Source organism: Elgaria multicarinata, chromosome 3, assembly GCF_023053635.1.
Source record: "Elgaria multicarinata webbii isolate HBS135686 ecotype San Diego chromosome 3, rElgMul1.1.pri, whole genome shotgun sequence".
Lineage (NCBI taxonomy): Eukaryota > Metazoa > Chordata > Lepidosauria > Squamata > Anguidae > Elgaria > Elgaria multicarinata.
The window spans coordinates 17,492,600-17,516,502 of NC_086173.1; the positions used below are offsets into that span (position 1 = coordinate 17,492,600).

Here is a 23,903-nt window from a genome sequence, read left to right on the forward strand (position 1 = left end):
TTCTTCTAAGTAAACATGGTTAGGGTCAGGCTGCAAGAATCCTAAGCAAACTACATGTTCTCTTTTTTATTTTATTTTTAATTTTTAATCTAGATAGCAGTACTACCGAGGTTGAATCATTATAGTAGCTAACTTACTTGACATGCATTGCTAAATATGCATGTTCTATTTTTAATTTTCATTCTTCCTCTCCACCCCCCAACCCCCCAACCCATAACACAGCCTCTTTTGTTCTGGTTTCAGTTGTGCTGGTTTCTTTTTGTGAAGTCCCAGTTTTCACGTTAAAAAGAAACCGAACCAACACACACCTGTTAGAAATCTTTCAGTCTTTAATTGCTATTTACTGCTCATTGCTTAAAGTTGGACATCGTTGCTCATTTTCTAGTTATTTTTTAAGATTAGATCCCCCCCCTTCAATTTTGAAAGGCCAACGCCTCCCCAAGCCCGGCCCTTATGCACCTTATCTATCTATAATATTACCCTCTCACACGGGATGTACACTTTCCTGACTATAACCATTGCTCTTGTATTTTGGTAGATGCTTTGTTGATCGTAACTAAATGCCTAGTAAGATTTTAAAAGTAAAAACTTCAATCTCAGTTGTTATTTTAAGCCAATCTTTCCCTTCACACACCCTCCTTGAGTAACCTTTGAAGTTGCATTTGGACCCTATATATATATATATATATCTCCCCACTGCCACCTTTTAAAAAATGTTTAGCCTAAGATTTTAGCTTTAAAGAGAAAACAAACAAACCAATCTTTTGCTGAACAGAGTAAATCTGATTATTATTTTCTTGTTAGTGATCCCCTGTCAATTGCAAGCTCATGCTTTATTTATATGGGAAGGCAATGATAAATTCATTATTTCCCTCCTTTTTAAAAAGAATGTTTTTCTTCTTCTTTTTATGCTATTAACACTGTTCTTAGTGGATGGATAAATGTTATCTTTACTACCCCCCACCCCAACCTTGATAATCAAATCCCCATCTCCCCAATCCTTGCACCCCACAACAAGCTCGATAGGTTGTTGGTTTTTTTAATCAGTGTAAGTTTGGACAGGTTGCTCTAAAACAGGAAACTCGCAGTAGATTTGCAATCAGAAAGCTTGGGTGTCTTTTGGGAATGTTTTTTGCTGGTGGAATCTGGGTGCGTTGTTCATCTATTGATGATGGAGAGAGACTTACAGTGCTTAATAAAGTCTATTCTTTTAGTAAAAAAACCAAACCCGCAAGTGTTGTCTTTTACTCTTGTGTTGAGCTCTGTAAAGGTACAGGTTCTGAAGAGCAGGAGATCCCTCACATTCAGCTCTCTGTGTTTGCTGCACCACCACAGAAGTGCAACTAAATCAGTGTGGTACTGGATGAAGGGTTTGGCTTCATAAAGCATTCCTGTGAAGTGTCTGAATCAAACACCACCTAGGGATCATATACAAGCTGCTCTGCCCTCCTTTGATGAAGACTGGGGTTTAAATATAGTACAGATTTAAGACAACTATTTAAGTCTATTGAAGCAGAACGTACTACCACTTCTAAAGTCTTACAATGGAATCCTATGCATGTCTATTCAGAATTAGGTCCCATCAGTTTGAATGGGTTTTGCTCCCAGGTAAATGCATATAGAATTACAGTCTTACTAAATACAGTGTGTCTTTCAATGTAGTTGTATAGGATTGCAGCCTAAAACCCCTCAGCGCTACTAACCATGTGCATGGAGTGTCACTTTGCTTCTTTAAAAAGGAGCTCAAAAAAGTCAATTTAAGAATGGATGCCATGCTTGCTTTTGGAGGGTACCAGATTTCTTTCTTGTTTTGAAAAAAGATGTCTTACATAGGGTGACCATATGGGAAATGGACAGGACTCCTGTATCTTTAACAGTTGAATAGAAAAGGTGTCATTTCTACACATGCAGTACCTGGTGAAACTCCCTCTTCATCACAACAGTTAAAGCTGCAGGAGCTCTGCCCTCTTTTGTGTCTGGTCAAGAGGGCAGGGCTCCTGCAGCTTTAACTGTTGTGAAGAAGAGGGAATTTCACCAGGCGCTGCATGCATAGAAATGACACCTGCTAAAATGCAGGAGCCCTGTCCTTTCCACATGGTTACAGAAAACAGGAAAACCACAAACCCCAAAAGAATTCCTGCCTTTACGTCGTCTTGTTCTGATAACCACCGAAGAGAGAGAGCCTTTCCAGCCATGTCAGTAAAATTCTGCCTGGAGCTGTCCTGCGTTTTCAACAGGACTGGTGTGCAGTGCAGTACTAGCTTAGCTGCCTCTGTACCAGAAACATCAGTATATCTGCCTGCTTACCTATCTTCCTAGTATGCAATCCTACCTCTTCAGAAGATCAATCCTTTACAACCAAAGACTAATAAGTGTTTAGATGTTGGGGAGGGGAGGGATCAACCTGGGTGTTATGAAAACAGAGAGCCAGGTGGTTGTAAAACAGCCATGGGCAAGTGTTCTGCACAACAAGTCCATTCTAAAATTCTTCATAGTACCATCATATCATGCACTACAGCACTGGTCTTTAGGTGATGGGCCTGACTTAAGGTGGGGGTAGCTTTGGTGTCACCATTCCATTTGCTTTTGCTTTTTTTTTTGTGGGCGGGTGTGCAGAAAAGGAGAAATAATACATGACTTCCATGCACGCTGACCTGGTTTGCATGTAACGGTGGCAGATTGTGGTTAATTATTTGCCAGGGGTATGCAAAGCACGCAAGCTGCTTCTGGATTGAAAAACAACCTACCAAGACCCCATTTGCAGGCTGTTAGTGTGACAGTCAAGCTTGGACATTGAGCTGTTTGTCAGTTAAACAACCCGATGTTAACCTACGATTAAGTGGCTTACACCTGATGTGATAGTTTTGTTCTTGCCTAAGGATATTATGGTATGGGATTTCTGTATTTAGCTAGATCGTGGATCCGCAGGTAATGTTTCTCATGCCATATTCCAGAATAAAGAGTCAATGTGGACATCGTAATTTTACAAAATTCATGGTATTAATGCAGTTTTTAAATAGAGGACTCTGAGAACAGGCATGTCTTTTTATCTTTTACTTCAAAACCTCAAGCAGTGATTCACATCTGATATAATAGCTTTGAACACGGACAAAAAGTACAGCTGTTACAAACAAAACACATTTTCTAACACATTTTAAGAATCATTTAAGAGCATTGCCTTTAAAGATTAAAGCATTTTACCCAACAATGATTCTGAGCTGGAAGTAAAATGGATCAGAGAGGTTGGTTAGGACTGGTGCTGTTGTCCTCTTGAGGACAGAAGTGTTCTGTAAAAACCAATATTTGGTTCTATGAAGTCCCTGTGTTCTGGCTTATATTCATCTCATTTCTTAATAGCTTGCTAATGTATGTTTCCCACAAAACTTAAAAAAAACCAAAAAAAGGTATGTTTTCCCAAAGTTCCCAGCTATGATTTCGGGTGATATATTTACTTTATATCTTTTCAGCACTGTTGAGTTCCTCCCAAAGTACCACCTAGTTCTCTTTCATAGGGTTTGTCTACTCATAATATTCCATGCTGCGTAACTACACATAAACAGACGTGGACAATAACTTATCTGAGGCACATTTTACTTTTTCCTCAGTTTAGCTGGGGAAATGTAATCTTTCCTATAGCAGGCTCCTACATCAGTAAAAGGTTCAGTCAAAAGCTACCACGTGGTGGCACAAATCTTCTGTTAAGATGCCTTACTAGAATTAAACTGATTCAAACTTAAGTCAGGAATATATCTTAATATTTCAATTTTTTTGTTTATGAACATTGTACCTTAGCAAAGTTATTGCTTATGAGAAACATGGAAGACCAACCATCTTTTTAGATAAATATTTGCAAGGTAACCTATTATACAGGTTGGTGCAGGAGTCTTGCAAGATGCAATGTCTTCTGGGGCAAATATTTGTCATAGCAGCTCACATGCTGTGTGTGTCCCTGGCAAATCGTGGATTAATTAAACTAAGAGTTGCCACCAATACATGCGAACTGGCCCTACTCTCTGGATTCCTTGCAGTTGTAGTTTGGTGTGGGTGCTAACAATTTTTTTAAAGAAGTTGTTGTTGTTAATATTTGTATCCCACCTTTTGCCCAATACTAGGCCTCAAGGCAGTCTTACAAAGTTTAAAACATACATTTTAAGACATAGGAAAAGAAAATAAATGTAAAAAAAAAAGTTTAAAATACACAACAAAATTATAAGTCATTAACATAGATGGAGGACCAAATTACTCTCCAAAGGCCTGCTGGAACAAACAAGTTTTAGCCTGCTTCCGAAAGCCCATACTTGACGTGTTTTTACACACATGCTGAACTACAATTCCCTGGGCGAAGAATCATTTAAAGCAGTAAATTTGAAATATGCCTATGCCCCAAGAGGAGAAAAGCAAGAAGAAAAAAGACACGTACCATAAAATTGGATTGAGTGTGCCAGGTTGGAGTGGAAAGTTGATCCGTTGTCTGAAAAAGTTGAGGCCTTCTCTACTATAGTACACATATAGCCCTGCTTATTTTATGTATTTAAAATTATTTTTAACACTGTCTTTAAGGGTAGAACCCTCTCTCTCAAGGCAGCATACAAGATAAAAATATGAAGTAGATACAGTAGGTATAAGTACATATTCAATAAAATTCATAAAAACAGAAAAATACTAATATAAATCAATATAATCAAATTACCAATAAAATCAGCAGCCCAAGATACTACAGAAAGGCCAATGAAAACAGGTGGGTCTTCAGAGTTTTAGTTTTGCTGGTAAGTGATGGGTTGCACCTCACAAGGGCTGGAAAGAATGAGTTTGGCCACAGCATGAAGAACTTGATCAGGAGGGCTTTAAACTGAATCTTACGGGGGCGGGAGACGTAAACCTCGAGGCAACAATGGATGAAGGCCAATGCACCACAGTACAGAGAACAGCTCCAATAGTGTCCCAAAATAGTGTCTGCAACAATGTAGGAACAAAGCCAGACTATGAAACACATGGTCTTCGATGTCTATATACTAATGCCCAGAGCATGGGAAACAAAGAGAATGAACTTGAACTCTTATTACATGAAGGCAAATACGACTTGATAGGTATAACTGAAACTTGGTGGGATGACTCCCATGACTGGAATATAGCAATTGAAGGATATAACTTGTTCAAAAAGAACAGAAGAAATAGAAAGGGAGGTGGAGCCGCACTATATGTTAAAAATACCTATCCCTGCACAGAAATACAGGCGGATGAGACTGGGAGCCCCGTCGAGAGCGTCTGGATTAAAATAAATGGGGCAAGGAATAAAAAGAATATGATAATCGGAGTCTACTACCGACCACCCAATCAAGGAGAAGACGAGGACGAAACTTTTGAGAAACAAATTGCCAGTGTTTCAAGGAAGTGTGATGTAGTAGTGATGGGGGACTTCAATTACCCTGATATCTGTTGGGAGACCATTACTGCCAAAAGCGGCCCTTCCAAGAAATTCCTGACATGTATGGGTGATAACTTTCTCCTACAGAAAGTGGAGGAAGGAACTAGAGGATCAGCAATCCTTGACTTGATGTTGACCAATAGGGATGACTTAGTGGATAAAGGGGCAGTTACGAGAACTCTGGGGGAAAGTGACCACGTCATACTTGAATTCTTGATTATGAAGGAGACAAAAGTCAAATGTAGCCATACACGTACTCTGGATTTTATGAAAGCTGATTTTAATAAACTCAGAACTATAATAAGTAAGGTCCCGTGGCAAGTGAGCCTAATGAGAAAAGGAGTGTAGGATGGGTGGGAGTATTTAAAAAAGGAAATTTTAACGGCACAGTTACAAACAATTCCAACCAGGAGAAAAGATAGAAGACAACAGAGGAAACCAATGTGGCTCCACAAAAAGCTTAGAGATGACCTGAAAACAAAAAAAGGATACATATAGGAAGTGGAAGGAAGGCCAGGCTACAAAAGAAGAGTACAGACATGTGGCGCAGAAGTGCCGAAATGGCGTCAGGAAGGCTAAAGCTGTGAATGAGCTGAGATTAGCGAGGGATGCTAAAAGCAATAAAAAGGCTTTCTTCAGATACGTGAGTAGTAAAAGAAAGAGGAAAGAAATGGTGGTTCAACTGCTTAATGAGGATGGCAAATTGATAACAGACGACAAAGAAAAGGCTGAAGTGCTCAATTCCTACTTTGCCTCGGTCTTCTCCCAAAAGCGGGTCTATGACTCCCCTGGAAAAAGTGAAGTAGAAGTTGAGGGGGCAGGATTGCAGTTTGAGATTGATAAACAAATGGTCAAAGAACACCTAATTTCCTTGAATGAGTTCAAATCCCCAGGGTCCGATGAACTGCATCCAAGAGTAATGAAGGAGCTAGCGGAAGAACTCTCAGAACCTTTGTCTATTATCTTTGCAAACCTTCTCAAACTGGGGAGAGGCAACAAGTGGGGTGCCGCAGGGCTCAGTCCTGGGCCCAGTGCTCTTCAACATTTGAATTAATGATTTGGACGAGGAGGTGCAGGGAACGCTGATGAAATTTGCAGATGACACAAAATTGGGTGGGATAGCTAATACCCTGGAAGACAGAAACAAACTTCAAAGTGATCTTGATAGACTGGAGTGCTGGGCTGAAAACAACAGAATGAAATTTAATAGGGATAAATGCCAAGTTCTACATTTAGGGAATAGAAACCAAATGCACAATTACAAGATGGGGGACACTTGGCTCAGCAATACTACAAACGAGAAGGATCTTGGAATTGTTGTAGATCACAAGCTGAATAGGAGCCAACAGTGCGATATGGCTGCAAGAAAGGCAAATGCTATTTTGGGCTGCATTAATAGAAGTATAGCTTCCAAATCACGTGAGGTACTGGTTCCTCTCTATTCGGCCCTGGTTAGGCCTCATCTAGAGTATTGTGTCCAGTTCTGGGCTCCACAATTCAAGAAGGATGCAGACAAGCTGGAGCGTGTTCAGAGGAGGGCAACCAGGATGATCAGGGGTCTAGAAACAAAGCCCTCTGAAGAGAGACTGAAAGAACTGGGCATGTTTAGCCTGGAGAAGAGAAGATTGAGGGGAGACATGATAGCACTCTTCAAATACTTAAAAGGTTGTCACACAGAGGAGGGCCAGGATCTCTTCTCGATCCTCCCAGAGTGCAGGACACGGAATAACGGGCTCAAGTTAAAGGAAGCCAGATTCCGCCTGGACCTCAGGAAAAACTTCCTGACTGTTAGAGCAGTGCGACGGTGGAATCAGTTACCTAGGGAGGTTGTGGGCTCTCCCACACTAGAGGCGTTCAAGAGGCAGCTGGACAACCATCTGTCAGGGATGCTTTAGGGTGGGGATTCCTGCATTGAGCAGGGGGTTGGACTAGATGGCCTTGTAGGCCCCTTCCAACTCTGCTATTCTATGATTCTATAAGATTGCAAAGAGGGGCTTCATTAACCCTCAATGAAAGGTGATAGCAATGTGGTGGAGCCACCACTGAAAAGACACCTCCACTGTACCATTCCTTGGGGTGGCTTTGCCTATAGTCACTAAAGTTGCAGTGCTATGTATATTTAGACAGAAAAATGTCCCACAACTCCTAGCATTCCCTAGCCAGCGTAAAAGTTGTAGGACTTTTTTTCTGTTTAAAGCAATTCAGTAGAGGCAGATGCAAGTGTGGACTTTCCCTAATGCCACAGCCAAGCTTGTTGTCTTCCTGCTCTTGTCCAGGTCTTGCCAGCCTTGTTGTAAAATGATGGTGCTGGTTGAACTGAAGCAGGGCATCTCTGTGGTTCCTGAGCAATACAAAACATCAGTGTTCAGAAGAGCTCAAATCCCCAATTGAGCTTAGTGTCTAGGATTTGAATTTGAGTTATTTGCCATCTCTGACCTTAACTTACATCCCAGGCTTGTGTGGAAATAAAATAGGACAACCTCAGGTAACGTGGAGGAAGGCTGAGGAAGAAATAGGGATGTGCAGCCTTTACAAGGTTATTTTGCCTGCCTGGAGTTACACAGCAAGGGCTTCTAAGGCAGAGGGTGTAATTTTCAGGTTGTGGGGTGGTCAACTGGCCAGAATGTCATCATCCTGACCAGTGGCCCCAAAAGAAGCATTGTTGCACAGTTGTAATCTATATACTCCCATCTAGTGCCCTTTTCAGCACTCCGTCCTTGGGTAATTTCTTTTAAAAGCTGTATGCTGGAGTGGGGAAATGCGCTCTCCGCACTCGATCACACACCGTTTTAAGACAAGCTGACTTCTTTCACAAAGGTTTTGTGAACTGCCCAGAGAGCTTCGGCTTTTGGGCGGTATAAAAATGTAATAAATAAATAAATAAAATAAAAGATTTACTTGTGTATTTTCAAACATGTTTTCCCCCTTTCAGCGCAATCCTCCGTAGGTCTACTTAGAAGTAAGTCCCATTGGGTTCAAGGGCCTTACTCTCAGGTAAGTGGCCATAAAATTATTTTTCCTTTTTTTGTTTAATAGCTAACACACATTCCGAAAGTCTGATTAAAAAATTGCAATCTATCTATTAGCGTCAATCTTTTCTTTTTTGGTATCTCTTTAAAGTCTTTATTGGCGATCTAGAGTGGAAAACCAATTTTAAATCAGAACTGCCATGAAGTTTGAGTGCGTAGATTTCTCTTCACTTTATCTATCTCTATGACTCTACCATGAACGTGCCATATCATAGAGACAGCAAAGTTGGAGTCCTGCAAATGAGTTTACAGCCACAATGTCCTATTCTCCGCCCCCTTCTCTATGTGTTTTGCCCTCGCAAACTTTTACGACACTTTTACGACAGCAGTTCCTGGGTGGCATAGAGATACAAGAAATAGAGTAACTCACTCACCCCTGCTTCACTATCTCCAGTTTACCCAGTGAGGCGGACTGATAAAAAATACAGTGTCTGTGTGGAAACTGAATGAAGCGGGTGTCTGCATTTATCTGAGTGTTAGCCTTTGGTAATTCAAACGGTAATTTAAACAATGACTTTTACTGCAATCTGAATTGCGTTTTGTCCATCGTTTTGTATGGCACATTGATTTATTTACCTTATTTAACAACCTAAATAAAGTTCTGGGGCAGTGATCTTGAGTAATATGCCTTACACTACTGTATTGTTATACAAGATTTATTTATGACTCATAGGGTGACCATATGGAAAGGTGGACAGGGCTCCTGTATCTTTAACAGTTGCACAGAAAAGGGAATTTCAGCAGGTGTCATTTGTATTTTGTATATATGGACAACCTGGTGAAATTCCCTCTTCATCACAGCAGTTAAAGTGCAGGAGCTATACTAGAATGACCAGATTTAAAAGAGGGCAGGGCACATGCAGCTTCTTCATAGAATCATAGAATAGCAGAGTTGGAAGGGGCCTACAAGGCCATCGAGTCCAACCCCCTGCTCAATGCAGGAATCCACCCTAAAGCATCCCCGACAGATGGTTGTCCAGCTGCCTCTTGAACTGTTGTGATGAAGAGGAAAATTCACCAGGTTCCCCATACATACAAATGACACCTGCTGAAATTCCTTTCTATGCAACTGTTAAAGATACAGGAGCCCTGTCCTCCTTTTCATATGGTCACCCTACTTTAATAAAAGCAACAGATCACACTTTCACATGAAATAAAATCTAAATCGGGGTGCAATGCTAAACAGACTTACTGGAGAGTAAGCCTCATTGAACACCATGGGGCTTACTTCCGAGTAAAGACTGTGGAATGGCCTGCTGGAGAAAATTCGTCAACTTGACGGTCTTTTAGAATTTAAAAAAGCAATGAAGACTGATCTATTCTGGCAGGCCTATCCAGTGAAATTTTAGAATGTTTTAAAGATGTTTTAATCATGCATGGTAATTTTTAATGTGTATTTTATATTTATTTATTTAAAATATTTATATCCCGCCCTATACCACTAAGATCTTAGGGCCGCTTACAGATAAAAACATACAGTATAAAACAATAAATATACACAGTTAAAAACAAATTAAACCATAATTATATCATGTTTTTATACTGTTTGTTTTATCCTTTGAATGGTTTTAGTTTTTGTGAACCGCCCAGGGAGCTTTGGCTGTTGGGCGGTATAAAAATGCAAATAATAATAATATGCACCGCCAAGGCGGAAATTCTTTGTTTCTGTCTGGCTTAGGCAACAAATCTGCAACCAAATCTCAGCCACGAAATTCTCGGATTTCTCCCTTGTTTCAGGCGTTTCAGCTGCCGCTTTTGCTACTCAGGTGAGGGGCTGGGGTGGCGTTAAAAGTAACCAACTTATCTCGCCTTTAGCCATTGAAACCGACTGTCGACTCTATCCCGTTCAGAGCTCTGCTTTGTATCTATGGTGGAATTACCTCCTTAACCCAAGATGGCTGCCTCAGTTCTCGATAAAGGCGTCGCTTGCTTTTCGTTACTCTCGCCGCTCTCAAGATGGCTACCTCGACGTCCCATACTGTGCCTCCCCTAAGATGGCCGCCGGCCCCTCCTCTATTCTCTTCCTCTCCCTTCCCTTGTTTTGAATAAACTTTATTGAGAAGCCGAAGAAAAAGCAGGATCTTGGGCCTCGCTGAGGCCTTTTCAGCTGAAGAAAAGGCTACTGGAGCTGTTTTGCCTCGCGAAGGCCTCGATCCCCGCCCTGGAGTAGACCCTTCCGCCGGGGAGAAGGTGCCGGAACCTGGCGTGTGAATCAGCAGAGCCTCGCGTCCGCCTCCGGGCCTGGGGCAAGAAGAGGAGGAGGAATCTCTGCTGTAGTGCAGGGGGAGCCCCCAAGACAAGATTTCTGGGAGTAAGAGGGAGCTTGGCTGGGCATTTGGGGACTTGGGAGGGAAAGCAAAATCCAAAGGCTGCGCTTGGAGAGCGAAGTAGCCCTAAGGCTCTTTGTCAGGCTGAAGGAAAAGCTGACAATCCCCTGTGGGGAGAAACTGGGAGAGAAGACAGGGAAGTTTGAGATTCTACCAGCTGCAAGGGTGACCCCCCCTCCCCAAATCTGGGGTGCATATCCCAAGAAGATACGGGGTTACCCCCTTAACTATAGAAGGAAGGGGAACTGCAAACTTCTGAGCAGTGGGGGGGCTTTGGAGAGGGGAGCAGAGAGCCTGGCTTAATGTTTTTAAGGGTTTCAGATTCTTAGCCTAAAACTTTAGGTTAAAATTGGTGGGTTAAGAGAGATTCCTTAGGCGGAAAGAGACAAGACGGACTTAACAAGGATCAAAGAAGTTCATTTTGCATGAAAGTTGGTGCCTGAGAAGTAAGGGGGTGGTGGATGAAATGTTTTGCTCCCTGCCCTAGCTGGGGCAAAGCTGACTTTCCCTCAGGCCTCAACATGATCGGCTTCTCCAACTTGCCATAGTGGACAGTTTGATGTTGTGCGATTCCTGAGGGTCTTCCTTTGCTTGAACCTGGAACAACCCCCTCTCCCACCATGGCCTCTGTACCTGTGTATTGTCTCTGTCGCCTGCCCTACGATGTCACCCGCTTCATGATCGAGTGTGACGTTTGTCAGGACTGGTTCCATGGCAGGTAAGAAGCCAGAGCTAAGGGGGGGAATTGGCATTTGAGGGGAGGGATGCATTAGCTAGGGTGACCATCTGGAAAGGAGGACAGGGCTCCTGTATCTTGCATAGTTGCCTAGAAAAGGGAATTTCAGCAGGTGTCATTTGTATATATGGGGAACCTGGTGAAATTCCCTCTTCATCTCCACAGTTAAAGGTTCAGGAGCTATACTAGAGTGACCAGATTTAAAAGAGGGCAGGGCACCCTACTGCTTTAACTTTTGTGATGAAGAGAAAATTTCACCAGGTTCTCCATATATACAAATAACACCTGCAGAAATTCGCTTTTCAATACAACTGTTAAAGATACAGAAGCCCTGTCCTCCTTTTCATATGGTCACCCTACATTAACAGTTCTGAATAGCATGCCTTATCTTTGGGGATGGTAGTTTTAATTTTAGATGCACTAGTTTGTTGTATGGGTAGAATATGTCAGTAACTCTCAAGGGATAATTTGCAGAGGGGTAACCGTGTTAGTCTGTTGCAGCAAAAACAATGAAGTGTCTTGTGGCACCTTAAAGACTGACACATTTATTTATTCTGGCATAAGCTTTTGTGGATACTGTCCTCTTCATCAGTTGCTATAAAAATTGCTGAGATGGACTTGCATCCTCTTTTCAAAAGTGGCCAATCCAGTTTCTCATTCAGCGTTAGTGAGGCACTGAAGTGACTGGTCTTCCCGTCTTGAATGTTCCTAGTGTCTGGTATATAGTGGCATGCTGTCTCTGCACATGGAAGCTTATGAATAGGTGCTAGGAATAGATTTGGGGGGGCCACGGTATTGATCCCTCGGAATGTGAGTTCAGCAACAGACTTTGCCTGTGTGCCTGCCAAACAATTTATGTGCCTTACGCCTGCAGTGGAGAATCTGTGTGGTCCCCCAAATGTTCTTGGACTCCAACTCCCACCAGCCCCACCCAGCAAGGCCAGTGGTCAGGAGCAATGGGGATTGTAGTCCAAGAGCATCTGGAGTGCCTCATGATCCCCAGCCCTGCCATAAACTCTGACACAAGTAAACTCTCATTTTGGGGTGGAAGTGTGAAATAAGTCTTTCTCCCCTATGAGCAGGACCAGAAGTTATAGAAGCACAGCACAGATTTAAGATCCAGTGATCCTATTTCTGTGGTGTGGTTCAGTTGCCACATGGCCTCCTTTTACACATGCATGGAGCACATACATATGCCAAGGACCATATGAATGTAAAACGGCTTCATATTATGCCAGGCCATTAGTTCATCTAGCCAATATTGTTTCTTCCAACTGGTAGTGACTATGCAAAGCCTACTGAGTCCCTGCCTTATAAGATATTAAAACAGGCAAAGACAGCTTTACTACGAGGTCAGGGGATAGAGCTGATAGGTAATTGCTGGGGTGGGTGGAAAGTAATTCTCTTGGTGATCTTTTTAAGCCAAAATTGTGACCATTGGAATGTGGACTGTTTCTCTTTTAAGGGACTTTTGGCTTTGATTCCAGCAAGTCAATAGGCCGTGCTGGCTGAGAATATAAAGAATTGTCTGGGTCAGAGAAGGGGGCCCATCTCATGCAGTGATGTTCTGTAGTTCTCTGAGTCGTGAGGCAGATGCCTTTCCCAGCTCTCGTGCCTCTCTCCTTGAGCAGGCAACGTAGGTGCTCTGACTTCGCTGATTCAGAGTGAAAAGATGTTGCCGTCTGGGCTTTTGCGGGGCTGTCAGCCAAGCCCGTGTGATTGTGGAAAGGACTTGTGGGTCATGCTTCTTTGTAGAGGTTGCTGCCTCGGTTTTGGAGAAGTGCGTGACTGTCTTTCTCTCTCTTCAAGCTGCGTCGGAGTAGAAGAGGATGCGGCAGCTGACATTGACTTGTATCACTGCCCCAACTGCCAACTTCTTCATGGACCATCTGTCAGTAAGTTATGATCCTGCTGCGACTCCCCCCCCCCCCCCACAATGGGATGAAGACTTGCCAGAATAGAAGCAAGTATGCTGTTTGGTGTGGGGCTGCTATCTTGCTGCAAAGCTGCTATATTCAAATTCCTGTGAATGGGAACGTTTGGTGTGTATGTTTTTAAAGTTCCTATCCCTTATGGTTGAAGAGAGAAGCTTCATCACATGAAAGCACCATCTGTCTGCCAAAGGATGTAAAAAGAGTTTGGAGAGAGACACTGTTTCTTCACACAACTCTTCATGGACTCCTTTCTCAGTTCCCCTGTTCCTATCCGCTACTAACCCATGCTACTCTGTTATTACACTATTTTGCAATTAGCCACTATTCAACCCAGAGCTTCATGAGTAATAGGACTTTATATAATCAGGTCTAAAAAAATAATAATTCTGTGCCAAGCCAATTCTGCAACCACTATATATTATTCATATCGAGCAAATGTGCATAAACCGCTTCAGTTTGTTTACATTTCTACCATTTGACATAGTTCAGTCTAATTGTGCAGATTTGTTGCAACTGTTCACTCTTTTTTTTTCTTTTCAGTTTTGCATAATGTATTCACTGACACAATGCATTTCCTAGTCATGTGGAAGGGCAAGGAGCTATCCATCACTGGCTGCCAGGAAACTTATTCAGTCACCCTTCGGGTTTCTGAGATTTCAGCTGAAAGCATATGGTTGCAGCCATGAGAACTAGAAGCTTGCTTTTTAAAAAGGAGGAGGAGATTCTTGCACTGCTCAGTTCTGTGCTCAATGCCACGTCCTGTGCTTCCCCTGTGCTTCAGAACATTGTAACATATATACTGCCCTGTTACTAGTCCTGATAGCCCCCAGGCATGGCCAGCTCTTCATAATCAGCACACCTTGATTTTTAGTCACTGTGGGGTAAGGGGATTCCAGCAGGGTTTTTAGAAGCAACTGCTGCAGCCATTCTCTCATCTACCCAGCTGGTAAAGGAAAGGTGCAGTGTTAGAAGGTTGACTGTCTCTGATCTGGCCCTGCCTTCCCCGATTGGAAAGCCTCCAGATGTGTTGGACTGCATCTCCCAGCATTCCTGATCATTAGCCATATTGGCTGGGGATGATGTGAGTTGAAGTCCCAAACATTTGGAGGGCACCAAGTTGGGGCAGGCTGACCTAACCTAATAACATTGCCTGCAGACCCAGATTCTCAAGGTCTCCTTTCCCTGAGGTCCTTTAGGTGGAGATACGTGTGTGTGTGTGTGTAACCTGGCCTGCTTCTTAATCCTACTGTGGACATTCTCCCCATAGCACAGGGCCACTCAGTTGCTGGGCCACTGCCTAAAACTGTGTGCGTTTGTGTGTGTGTGTATGTGATCTCTTCATCACCATTCCGTCATCCTTGTATTCTTGCTCTGCATGGGTAGTTTTTGATTCTCTTCCTTTTTTTGATTTGCTCAGTGAAACGGCGCCGGGGGAACCCGAAGCAGCCCGACTCATCTGCCAGCAAAGAGGCTGGCAAGACGGTGAAGACCGGTAGCGGTCAGTTCATCAAGGAGCTTCGCAGCAGGACTTTTCCCAGGTAATATTGTGTTTATTTTTTATTATTATTATTTATTACATTTTTATACCGCCCAATATCCGAAGCTCTCTGGGCAGTTCACAAAAATTAAAACCATAATAAAACAACCAACAGGTTAAAAACACAAATACAAAATACAGTTTAAAAAGCACAACCAGAATAAAACCACGCAGCAGAAATTGATATAAGATTAAAATACAGAATTAGAACAGTAAAATTTAAATTTTAAGTTAAAATTAAGTGTTAAAATACTGAGAGAATAAAAAGGTCTTCAGCTGGCGACGAAAGGAGTACAGTGTAGGCACCAGGTGGACCTCTCTGGGGAGCTCATTCCACAGCTGGGGTGCCACAGCGGAGAAAGCCCTCCTAGTAGCCACCTGCCTCACTTCCTTTGGCAGGGACTCACAGAGAAGGGCCCCTGTGGATGATCTTAAGGTCCGGGCAGGTACATATGGGAGGAGGTGTTCCTTCAAATAACCTGCCCCCAAACCATTTAGGGCTTTGAATGTTAATACCAGCACTTTGAATCGGGCCCAGACCTGGACTGGCAGCCAATGAAGTTGTAAAAGGACTGGCGTAATGTGGTCTTGCCGGCCAGTCCCTGTTAGTAAACATGCTGCCCTCTTTTGTACCAGCTGAAGTTTCCGGACCGTTTGACGTTTTCCAAGTAACCCACCTGGGAGGAAAGAAAAATGGCCACAGTGTAGGTGCCCAGAGAGCCTCTCTAGGAAGGGAATTCCACAACTGTGGTGCCATCGCTGAAAAGACCCTGTCCTTATTAGCCATCCACCTCATCTCATTTGATGGGGGCACTCGGAGAACAACCTCTGATGATGATCGTTGGGTCCGGGCAGGTATATGGAATGAGGCAATCCTTCAGGTAACTGGCCACAAGCCATTTAGGGCTGTGCTAATGAGCTGGATGTGGTAGATCCACAATGTATTCTCTGCATTTTCTAAGGTTTAATAGGATGTTGGGTTGTTACTCAGTTAGTGGTTGAGTCTTGAGGAAGAAGAAACTGATCTCTCCCCACCCCAAGAAGATTGAATAAACACAACAGTGAAAACAATGTATTAACCGTTCTTTGTATCAAGACGGGGGTTAATTTCTCAGGCGGTATTTTGGGGGTGTTCAGACCCGCTACTCCTTTGTTATTAAGGCAGTTGTGAGAATGGGTTAAAGACCAACATCCCGGTTGAACTGTGGAAAAGTTTGGAGTATAAACAGCAGGCCCAGAGTACAGCTCATTAACAGCCTGAGACAGTCTTGTTTTTGTGTGAGACGCCCTTCTTTGCTATGGGAGTTGGTCTGCTATTTATGGTCTCCTGCCTTTCGTTCAGCATCGGAGTAGTGGTCTCTTGGGGGAATCTCTCTGCAGCTGCTCACCCCTTCTTCTGCCCCACCTTCCAGGCAGCTGCACTGAGAGCCTACAAAGCGATAGTCCAAGTGGGGGCTGCTACTGAAGAAAAAGAACTCAAAAGTTTTATTGTAGTTGGTCCATTATTGATCTTGAACGCGACCCTGGAATCTCACGTGAGGAAGGGTGGTATAGAAATGTTTTAAATGAAGAGATGTTATTTATTTCTGTTTGACATATTTCTGAACTACCCTTCATTCCAGTGGATTCCAGGGCAGTGTATGATAGACGTAAAAAGTAATCAGACAAAATACAAACACAATAAAACAGCTTCCTCCAAAACAATTGCAAACAGAAAGGCAGCAAACATCTATCAAGCAGGGGTGCAGGACTGTAGGCCTGGGGGCTAAATCTAGCTTCTTGGAGTCCCAATGTAGCCCTTCGGTATTCTCCATGCCTCCTTTCCCCCAGCCATCAGTTATTGGGGGGGGGGGGGCTATCCTGAGCTTTCTGCAATTTCCCCCATTCTTCTCCTAAGGCTAAGTTACTGGCAAAAAGAGCTTTGCACTAAAATACGCTTGTGTTTTTGACCCCGCCTCTTTTGCCGTTGGCCCCGCCCACCACTGGAATACGGCCCCCGAGAGCTTCTCCAAAATGGAATGCAGCCCCTGGGCTGTACGAGGTTCTGCTCTCCTGCAGCAAAGACGGCGCGTATTGTACGCAACAGAGCGTGTATTATACAAAGCCAGCCTGTGGGCAGTGGCAGCGCTCTCCCTCTTCTCTGACTGACGTGGCTAAGAAGGGGTTAGGGTTGTGGCCTTGGCCTGACTCTCCTTCTTGCTTCCCCAGTGCGGATGAGGTGATCCTAAAGCCGAGCGGGACCCAGCTGACGGTGGAGTTCCTGGAGGAGAACAGCTTCAGCGTGCCCATCCTTGTCCTGAAGAAGGACGGGCTGGGCATGACCCTCCCTCCGCCTTCCTTCACCGTGCGGGACGTGGAGCATTATGTGGGTGAGTGCTGGAGAGCCAGGATTGGCTGCTCGAGTGGCCAAAAAGAGAATCTCCCTCGTGGGCGGTTTTGCTGCAGGGCTGTGGTCAGGAGTAGAGCCTGGAGCAGAAGGTCACCTGATTGTAGGTAATACTGTGCCTTATTTGCTCAACTGTTGTAGTTACTTGAAGGTGTGTTTTGTGCCATATCTGAGAGAGAGAATTATTATTCTTTGGGATTAATATTATTCGTTCTGTGTTCACTCTTATGGAGAGCCAAGGCGGTCTCTTTGCATGCCACTGGATAAGAACATAAGTGCCCTGCTGGATCAGACCAAGGGTCCATCTAGTCCAGCACTCTGTTCACACAGTGGCCAACCAGCGGTCTGCCAGGGACCCATAAGAAGGAGACAGCTGCACGTCCACCCAGTAGCCTCAAGTCTGCACCCCTTCGACGTGGCAGGCTGGAGTGTTACTTAAGAAGAGCCCTGCTGGATCAGACTGAGGGTCCGTCTGGTCCAGCTCTCTGTTCACACAGGGGCCAACCAGCTGACAACCAGGGACCCACAAGCAGGACACGGTGCAACAGCACCCTCCCACCCATATTCCCCAGCAGCTGGTGTAGATAGGCTTACTGCTTCTGATACTGGAGGTAACAAATAGCCATCAGGACTAATAGCCACTGATAGCCTTCTCCCCCAGGAATTTATCCAACTCTGTTTTAAAGCCATCCAAATTGTTGCCCATCACCATTTCTTATGGTAGTGAGTTCCATATTTTAACTATGCACTGTGTGAAGAGGTCCTTCCTTTTATCTGTCCTGAATCTCCCACCAATCAGCTTCATGGGATGACCCTGGATTCTAGTGTTATAGGAGGGGGGTGGCGGAAATGTCTCCCTATCCATATTCTCCACAATACACATAATTTTGTACACCTCTATCATGTCTCCCCTTAGCCTCCTTTTTTCTGAACTAAACAATCCCAGCTGTTGTAACCTTCCCTGATAGGGGAGATGCTCCAGTCTCTTGATCATTTTAGGTGCCCTTTTGTGGATTGTGGTTGATGGGGTAAATGAGGGAGTAGAGGAAAGTCTTGACCTGGCGCCAAGAAGATGACAGCATTGGCACAAGGCAGGTCTCACTGAAGAGAGCATTTCACAGTTGGGGAGGGAGGCACCACCAAAAAGGCCCTGTCTTTGTTGCTATTCTTCGAGCCACCCTCAGAGAAGGCCCTCTGAGGAGAGCCTCAGATTTTGATTGCAGCAGTGTGTGGCTAGCTTCATACCAGGAGAGGCACTTACTCAGGTATTGCGGTCCCGAGCCATATAAAGCTTTATATGTCCCTACCTGTGCCTTGAATTGGGCTTGGAAACATCTAAGCAGTCGGCAAGAAGGCCAGAGTCGGTCTAATATGTTCGGACCTTCTGGTCACCTTTATCGGTCTGTCTCCCACATTTTGTACTAGCAGCGGTTTCTGAACTGTTTTCAAGGGCAGCCCCATGGAGAGTGCATTGCAGTAATCTGGCCTGGAGGTTATTAGAGCATAAACTACTGTGGCCAGGGCCACCAGCTGAAGCAGCTAGAAAGCATTCTGTGTACACCTCACTAGTGTAAGGTTTAGCCACCAGTGGCCCTTGGTTTGAATCCTGCCCCTTCCACTCTAGTTGTCAACAAGTGAAAGGTGTACATGCGCATGTGCTTACGAATGCATGCATAAGTAGAAGCTGCCAGCACAGCTAGCAGCGGAAGATGTCTGGCTCTTCCATGAAAGGAGCAGTTGCTGGCCAAGGTGCTGGAGAGAAGCAGCCACTAGAGGGGGACCGTCGCACTGCCAACCTGTTGGGTGCTTCACGATGGTGGGGGCGCAGTGCCCCCGTGCTTGTAACGCCTGCTGCTGCACCCAAGGGTGGGAAGGGAGCTGTAGTCTCCGGGGGCTGCAGCCCCCTCCTGCCCGCCCCCCTCTTCAGACTTTCCCAGCCCATGTGCTTGTTTTCAACAGGTGCTGACAAGGAGATTGACGTAATTGACGTGACGCGCCAGGCCGACCTCAAGATGCACCTGGGTGACTTTGTCAGCTATTACTCCAGCAGCCGCAAGGAGAAAGTCCTTAATGTCATCAGCCTGGAGTTCTCCGAGACCCGGTAAGGAAAGTGGGGGAGGCCAGAGGGGGGAATATAAAAGCAGCGCCCTGGCTAGGGAGAGAGCCCTGTTGAAGAAGGAGCCCCCTTTGATTTTTTTTTTACTTGAAGCTGCGCTCGCCCCCTCCCAACGGGGTTCATTTACCCCCATGGGGTGCCGTGAAAATCCACATGCTTTCATTCTTCCTTTTCCCTTGGGAAGGGAAGAATGGACTGTTTCCTGATGGATATTTTTCTTCCTACCCTCTTTTCCTAAATGCAGAGATGGGCAGGTATTCCTGTCTGATGCATTTGTGGAGTCCCCCCCCCACTCTAAAAGGTTAAATGCCTCCCTTAAGGTTCCTCACAGTAAGAGCTTTAAGCTCCGCATCCCACCAGCACAACACATTCGCTATGATGGGACAAGGGAGAGGGCTTTCTCTGTTGTGGCACCCCGACTGTGGAATGCCCTCGCCTTGGAGGCCCGACTGGCGCCAACGCTGATTTTATTCCGGCGCCAAATGGCTTTTTAACAAAGCTTTTAATGGTTGAATTCACTAAGTTGGCACATTGTTTTAACTGTTTTAATAGTTTTACTGCTTTTAAATTATATATTGCTTTAACTTGGTTTATGGTTTAATTTGTTTTTAGCTGTGTATATTTACGGTTTTATACTGTACGCTTTCATCTGTACGCCGCCCTGAGATCTTATTGATATAGGGCGGGATATAAATGTTTTAAATAAGTAATAAATAAATAAGCTAAAACCTGCTGGTATTTTTGGCCCCGCCCCTTTTGTCTCAAGACACACCCACTCCTGGAATGTGCCCCCCCTCGAGCTTATCTGAAATGAAATTTTGCCCTTGGGGTTAAAGCAGTTCTGCACCCCTGATGACAGCAGGGGACGCTCTTATTCAACATCGTATCTTGGGGCCAACCTAGACATTATGTGGGATTTTTTTTTTTAATTCTTGAAAAGCGGCTGTGGGGAGGGAGCAGGGAGAGTCTGATGAACCCTTCTCCCGTACCGTTGGTTTGCCTGCTCAAAATAGCCCTTCCCAGGAGCGGCTTTTCTCCTCTCAAGAGAAAAGATTCAGGGTCCTCGTATCTTCTCCGCTGCCGTTGGAAAACAGCAGGGATGCGGCCGATACTGAGTGAACAAATAGCAGGGTGGGGGGAAATGGTGAAGCAGTTCCCACCTTGTTTTCCCACTCAAACCAGTAGCTTGCTGGGCCTGCTTTCCAATGAAAGTGAAGGTAAAAGATAAAGCACCCACCCGGCCCAATTCCTCACTGCTCTTCCGCTCACAGTCACAGTTGCCAAGTCTGCTTTTCCATTTAAAAATGTGGGGAGATGGGACGGGATGGGACATGGAATAACGGGCTCAAGTTAAAGGAAGCCAGATTCCAGCTGGACATCGGGAAAAACTTCCTGACTGTTAGAGCAGTACGACAATGGAATCAGTTACCTAAAGAGGTTGTGGGCTCTCCCATAGTGGAGGATTTCAAGAGGCAGCTGGACAACCATCTGTCAGGGATGCTTTAGGGTGGATTCCTGCATTGAGCAGGGGGTTGGACTAGATGGCCTTGTAGGCCCCTTCCAACTCTGCTATTCTATGATTCTATTCTATGATTCTGTGTACTTCCCTGTGTCACTTCCAGTCTGCCCCTCATCCACCAATTCCTTAGGTGGCCGTAGACATCCCACTGTTCCCCCTTCCTCAAAACCTCCCCTCTCCACAATACTGACCTACCTTATAGGGTTCTCATAAGGATTATTTGGACTAGGTACTGAAATGCGTTGAACTCTCCAAAAGCTCTATCTTAATACTAACCATCCCATTCTGTTTGGTTACCCATTTTGCAGATGGGAAAACTGAGGCAGAGAGGTCATTTGCCTTGTGTGAATAAGGGGCAGAATCCAACAGGGCACAATCATCTTGCCATCTCCCGTCCACAAGTGGCACTCGCTGCTTGCCGAACAAAACGGTAGTGTTTCTGGGGGCAACCTAAAATGAGCAAAAATGATGGTTTCTGCAACAGGGCGGGTTGGCAGAGCTCACGTAAGGTTGCTGTGCCCACCTGTCCTGATCAAGAAAGAAGCACTCCCGCTCATTTCGGAGTTTCCCCTGGGAAGCGCTGATTTACTCCTGCACAAGCAGCAGCTCCCACTGGTACAGCAGAATCCACGGGGGGCGTAAGCCCAAGGATTTGAAATGTCTCTGGTCTAAATCCAGCAACCTATCCGCTGGCACCGATTGGACTTCCATCAGGGGATACCTTTGGAAGGTGGCAAGCTCTATTTTGTCTCCCCTTGGGATTTTCCAGGCTCTCTAACTTGGTGGAGACCCCAAAGATTGTGCGCAAGTTGTCCTGGGTGGAGAACCTGTGGCCAGGGGAGTCGGTCTTTGAGCGGCCCAACGTGCAGAAGTACTGCCTGATGGGCGTGCGGGACAGCTACACGGACTTCCACATTGACTTTGGAGGCACCTCTGTCTGGTACCACGTGCTGCGGGTAAGGCTGCGATGGAAGACTGAGCTGCAGCAGGAGTGGGATCGTAAGAGCTGAGCCACACAAGGGAGAGGCTCCCCTGATGTACTGCCACTTCAGTTTTCAGGTGGTGGGGGGCTGAATGTTCGAAAGTGCCCACGCTGGTAACTTTCAGGCTCAACTTCTGCAATGTGCTGTACATGAGGCTACCTTTGCGCCTAGTCCGGAAACTTCAACTAGTTCAAAACATGGCAGCCAGGTTGGTCACCGGTACACCTAGGGGTGACCACATTACACCAGTCTTAAAATCTCTTCACTGGCTGCCAATTAGTTTCCGGGCAAAGTATAAAGTGTTGGTTATCACCTTTAAAGCCCTACATGGTTTGGGTCCAGGCTACCTGCGGGATCGCCTCCTCCCGTACAATCCGCCCCGCACGCTCAGGTCCTCTGGGAAGAATTTACTCCAGCCAACAAAAACAAGGCTGACAACTATTACCCAGAGGACATTTTCTTCTGCTCCTCCCAGATTGTGGAATGGCCTGCCAGGAGAGATGGCAGGCCAATGGGGGCAGACCTGTGCTCTGAAGTGGTATAGTCCAGCAGCTGGTACAGTCGGGTGACTTGTCTGCTCTTGTGTTTGTGCTTCATAAGAAATGAACGTGACCGGTCTGCTCTGCCATGTGGATTGGTTGGATGTTGTTGAAAGGCAAAACAGGCTTTTTCCAGGGAAAGTGAGAAACAAGCAGCAAGGAGGCAATTCTTGCCTTGCGCTTGATCAGTCGTCCGTCCCTCATCCAGTACTCACTGCCTGTAGGGGTGCTGCTGCCTTTCCAGAGTCAGTATGATTTTTCTTCATGCTTTCCGGGGAGACTGCTAGTCAGGTGAATCAAAGCCCTCACATGAGGAAGGCTGAAGAGACTGAGTGTGTTGGATCCAGAGGGGGCGGGGGGGAAAGGGAGTTAAGGTTTTAATAGATTAAACTCCTCCTGTTTTAAACAGAAGGCACAAAAGGAGTGATTCCAGACCTCTCTACTCAGAAGAGGCCGAGAAATGTTGGTTTAAACTGCAGGAACATAGACCTGGCTATGTTTGCGTGGTGATTTTGTAGAAACCCAGGAGGAAAACATCACAAATTATTACTGTTGCGGATTTCATCTTTCACAGAGCCTCGCATTTCTAACCCCTACGGCTGTGAAGAGAGGTTTGAAAATGTGCGGCACCACAGAAGGCAGAACTTCAGTTCTCTTAACAGAGAACCGGAGTGCTGCACCTTAGACCCGGGGTCCAAACCTAGGCACCTGGGGTTCACCAGGAGGCCACGCCTCCTTCTCCTGGCCCCACCCCCTGGCCCTTAACCAGTGATCGTTTTTCTTGAGCCAATGGTCATTTGTTGGCTCCCCGGGTTTTCTGCAGTTTTCCCCATTCTAAAGGGTTGAAATGCTTCTCCTATAGCTTCGATACTGGCAGGAAGAGCTCTGAGCTAAAATAAGCTGGTGGGTGTTGTTGTTTTTTAAATGGCCCACCCTTTTTTCTTCTAGCCCCACCCCCTTTGCCTTCAGCTCCGCCCACCACTGGAATGCGGCCCCTGAAAGCTTCTCCAAAATGGAATTTGGCCCTCAGGCTGAAAGAGCTTTAACCCCCCTGGCATAGAATGCATTTCTTTGATTGGGCTCCTTTATGTAGCAAGGGCACAGTGCCTTGAAGGGAAATCTAAGTTGAAGGGCAGTGAAAAATGTGACTGATATGAAATAAGCCACCAAGGGAAGTTGCGAAATCTTGGAAAGGTTGGTGAGGACACTTTAAGGGACCGTATAGGCTGTCTAGAGAGATGGACGGTGTCCCATCAGATTCTGTGGATTTCCAAATCTTCCCATCGTGAATTTGAGGCAGGCCTTGTTTCTGCAGGTTTGGTGGCAGCCTTGCTGCCCATTTGCTGTACCTCAAATGCCCCTGTGCAAAGGA

General features: G+C 45.2%; 1 protein-coding gene across 4 annotated transcripts in view; it reads left to right on the top strand.

Annotated features, from left to right (window-relative positions):
* The first annotated feature begins 10,385 nt into the window (after positions 1-10,385).
* Positions 10,386-23,903, top strand: part of PHF8 (PHD finger protein 8) — a 37,287-nt gene continuing 23,769 nt past the window's right edge. For 3 of the 4 annotated variants that reach the window (XM_063119437.1, XM_063119439.1, XM_063119440.1), the window contains exons 1-6: positions 10,386-11,499; positions 13,327-13,412; positions 14,869-14,989; positions 17,197-17,357; positions 19,334-19,475; positions 21,779-21,965. In XM_063119437.1, coding sequence (XP_062975507.1) covers positions 11,402-11,499; positions 13,327-13,412; positions 14,869-14,989; positions 17,197-17,357; positions 19,334-19,475; positions 21,779-21,965 — 795 coding nt within the window. In that variant the 5' untranslated portion in view covers positions 10,386-11,401. The remainder of the gene's footprint in view (positions 11,500-13,326; positions 13,413-14,868; positions 14,990-17,196; positions 17,358-19,333; positions 19,476-21,778; positions 21,966-23,903) is intronic. The other variant, XM_063119438.1, reaches the window with a different exon arrangement.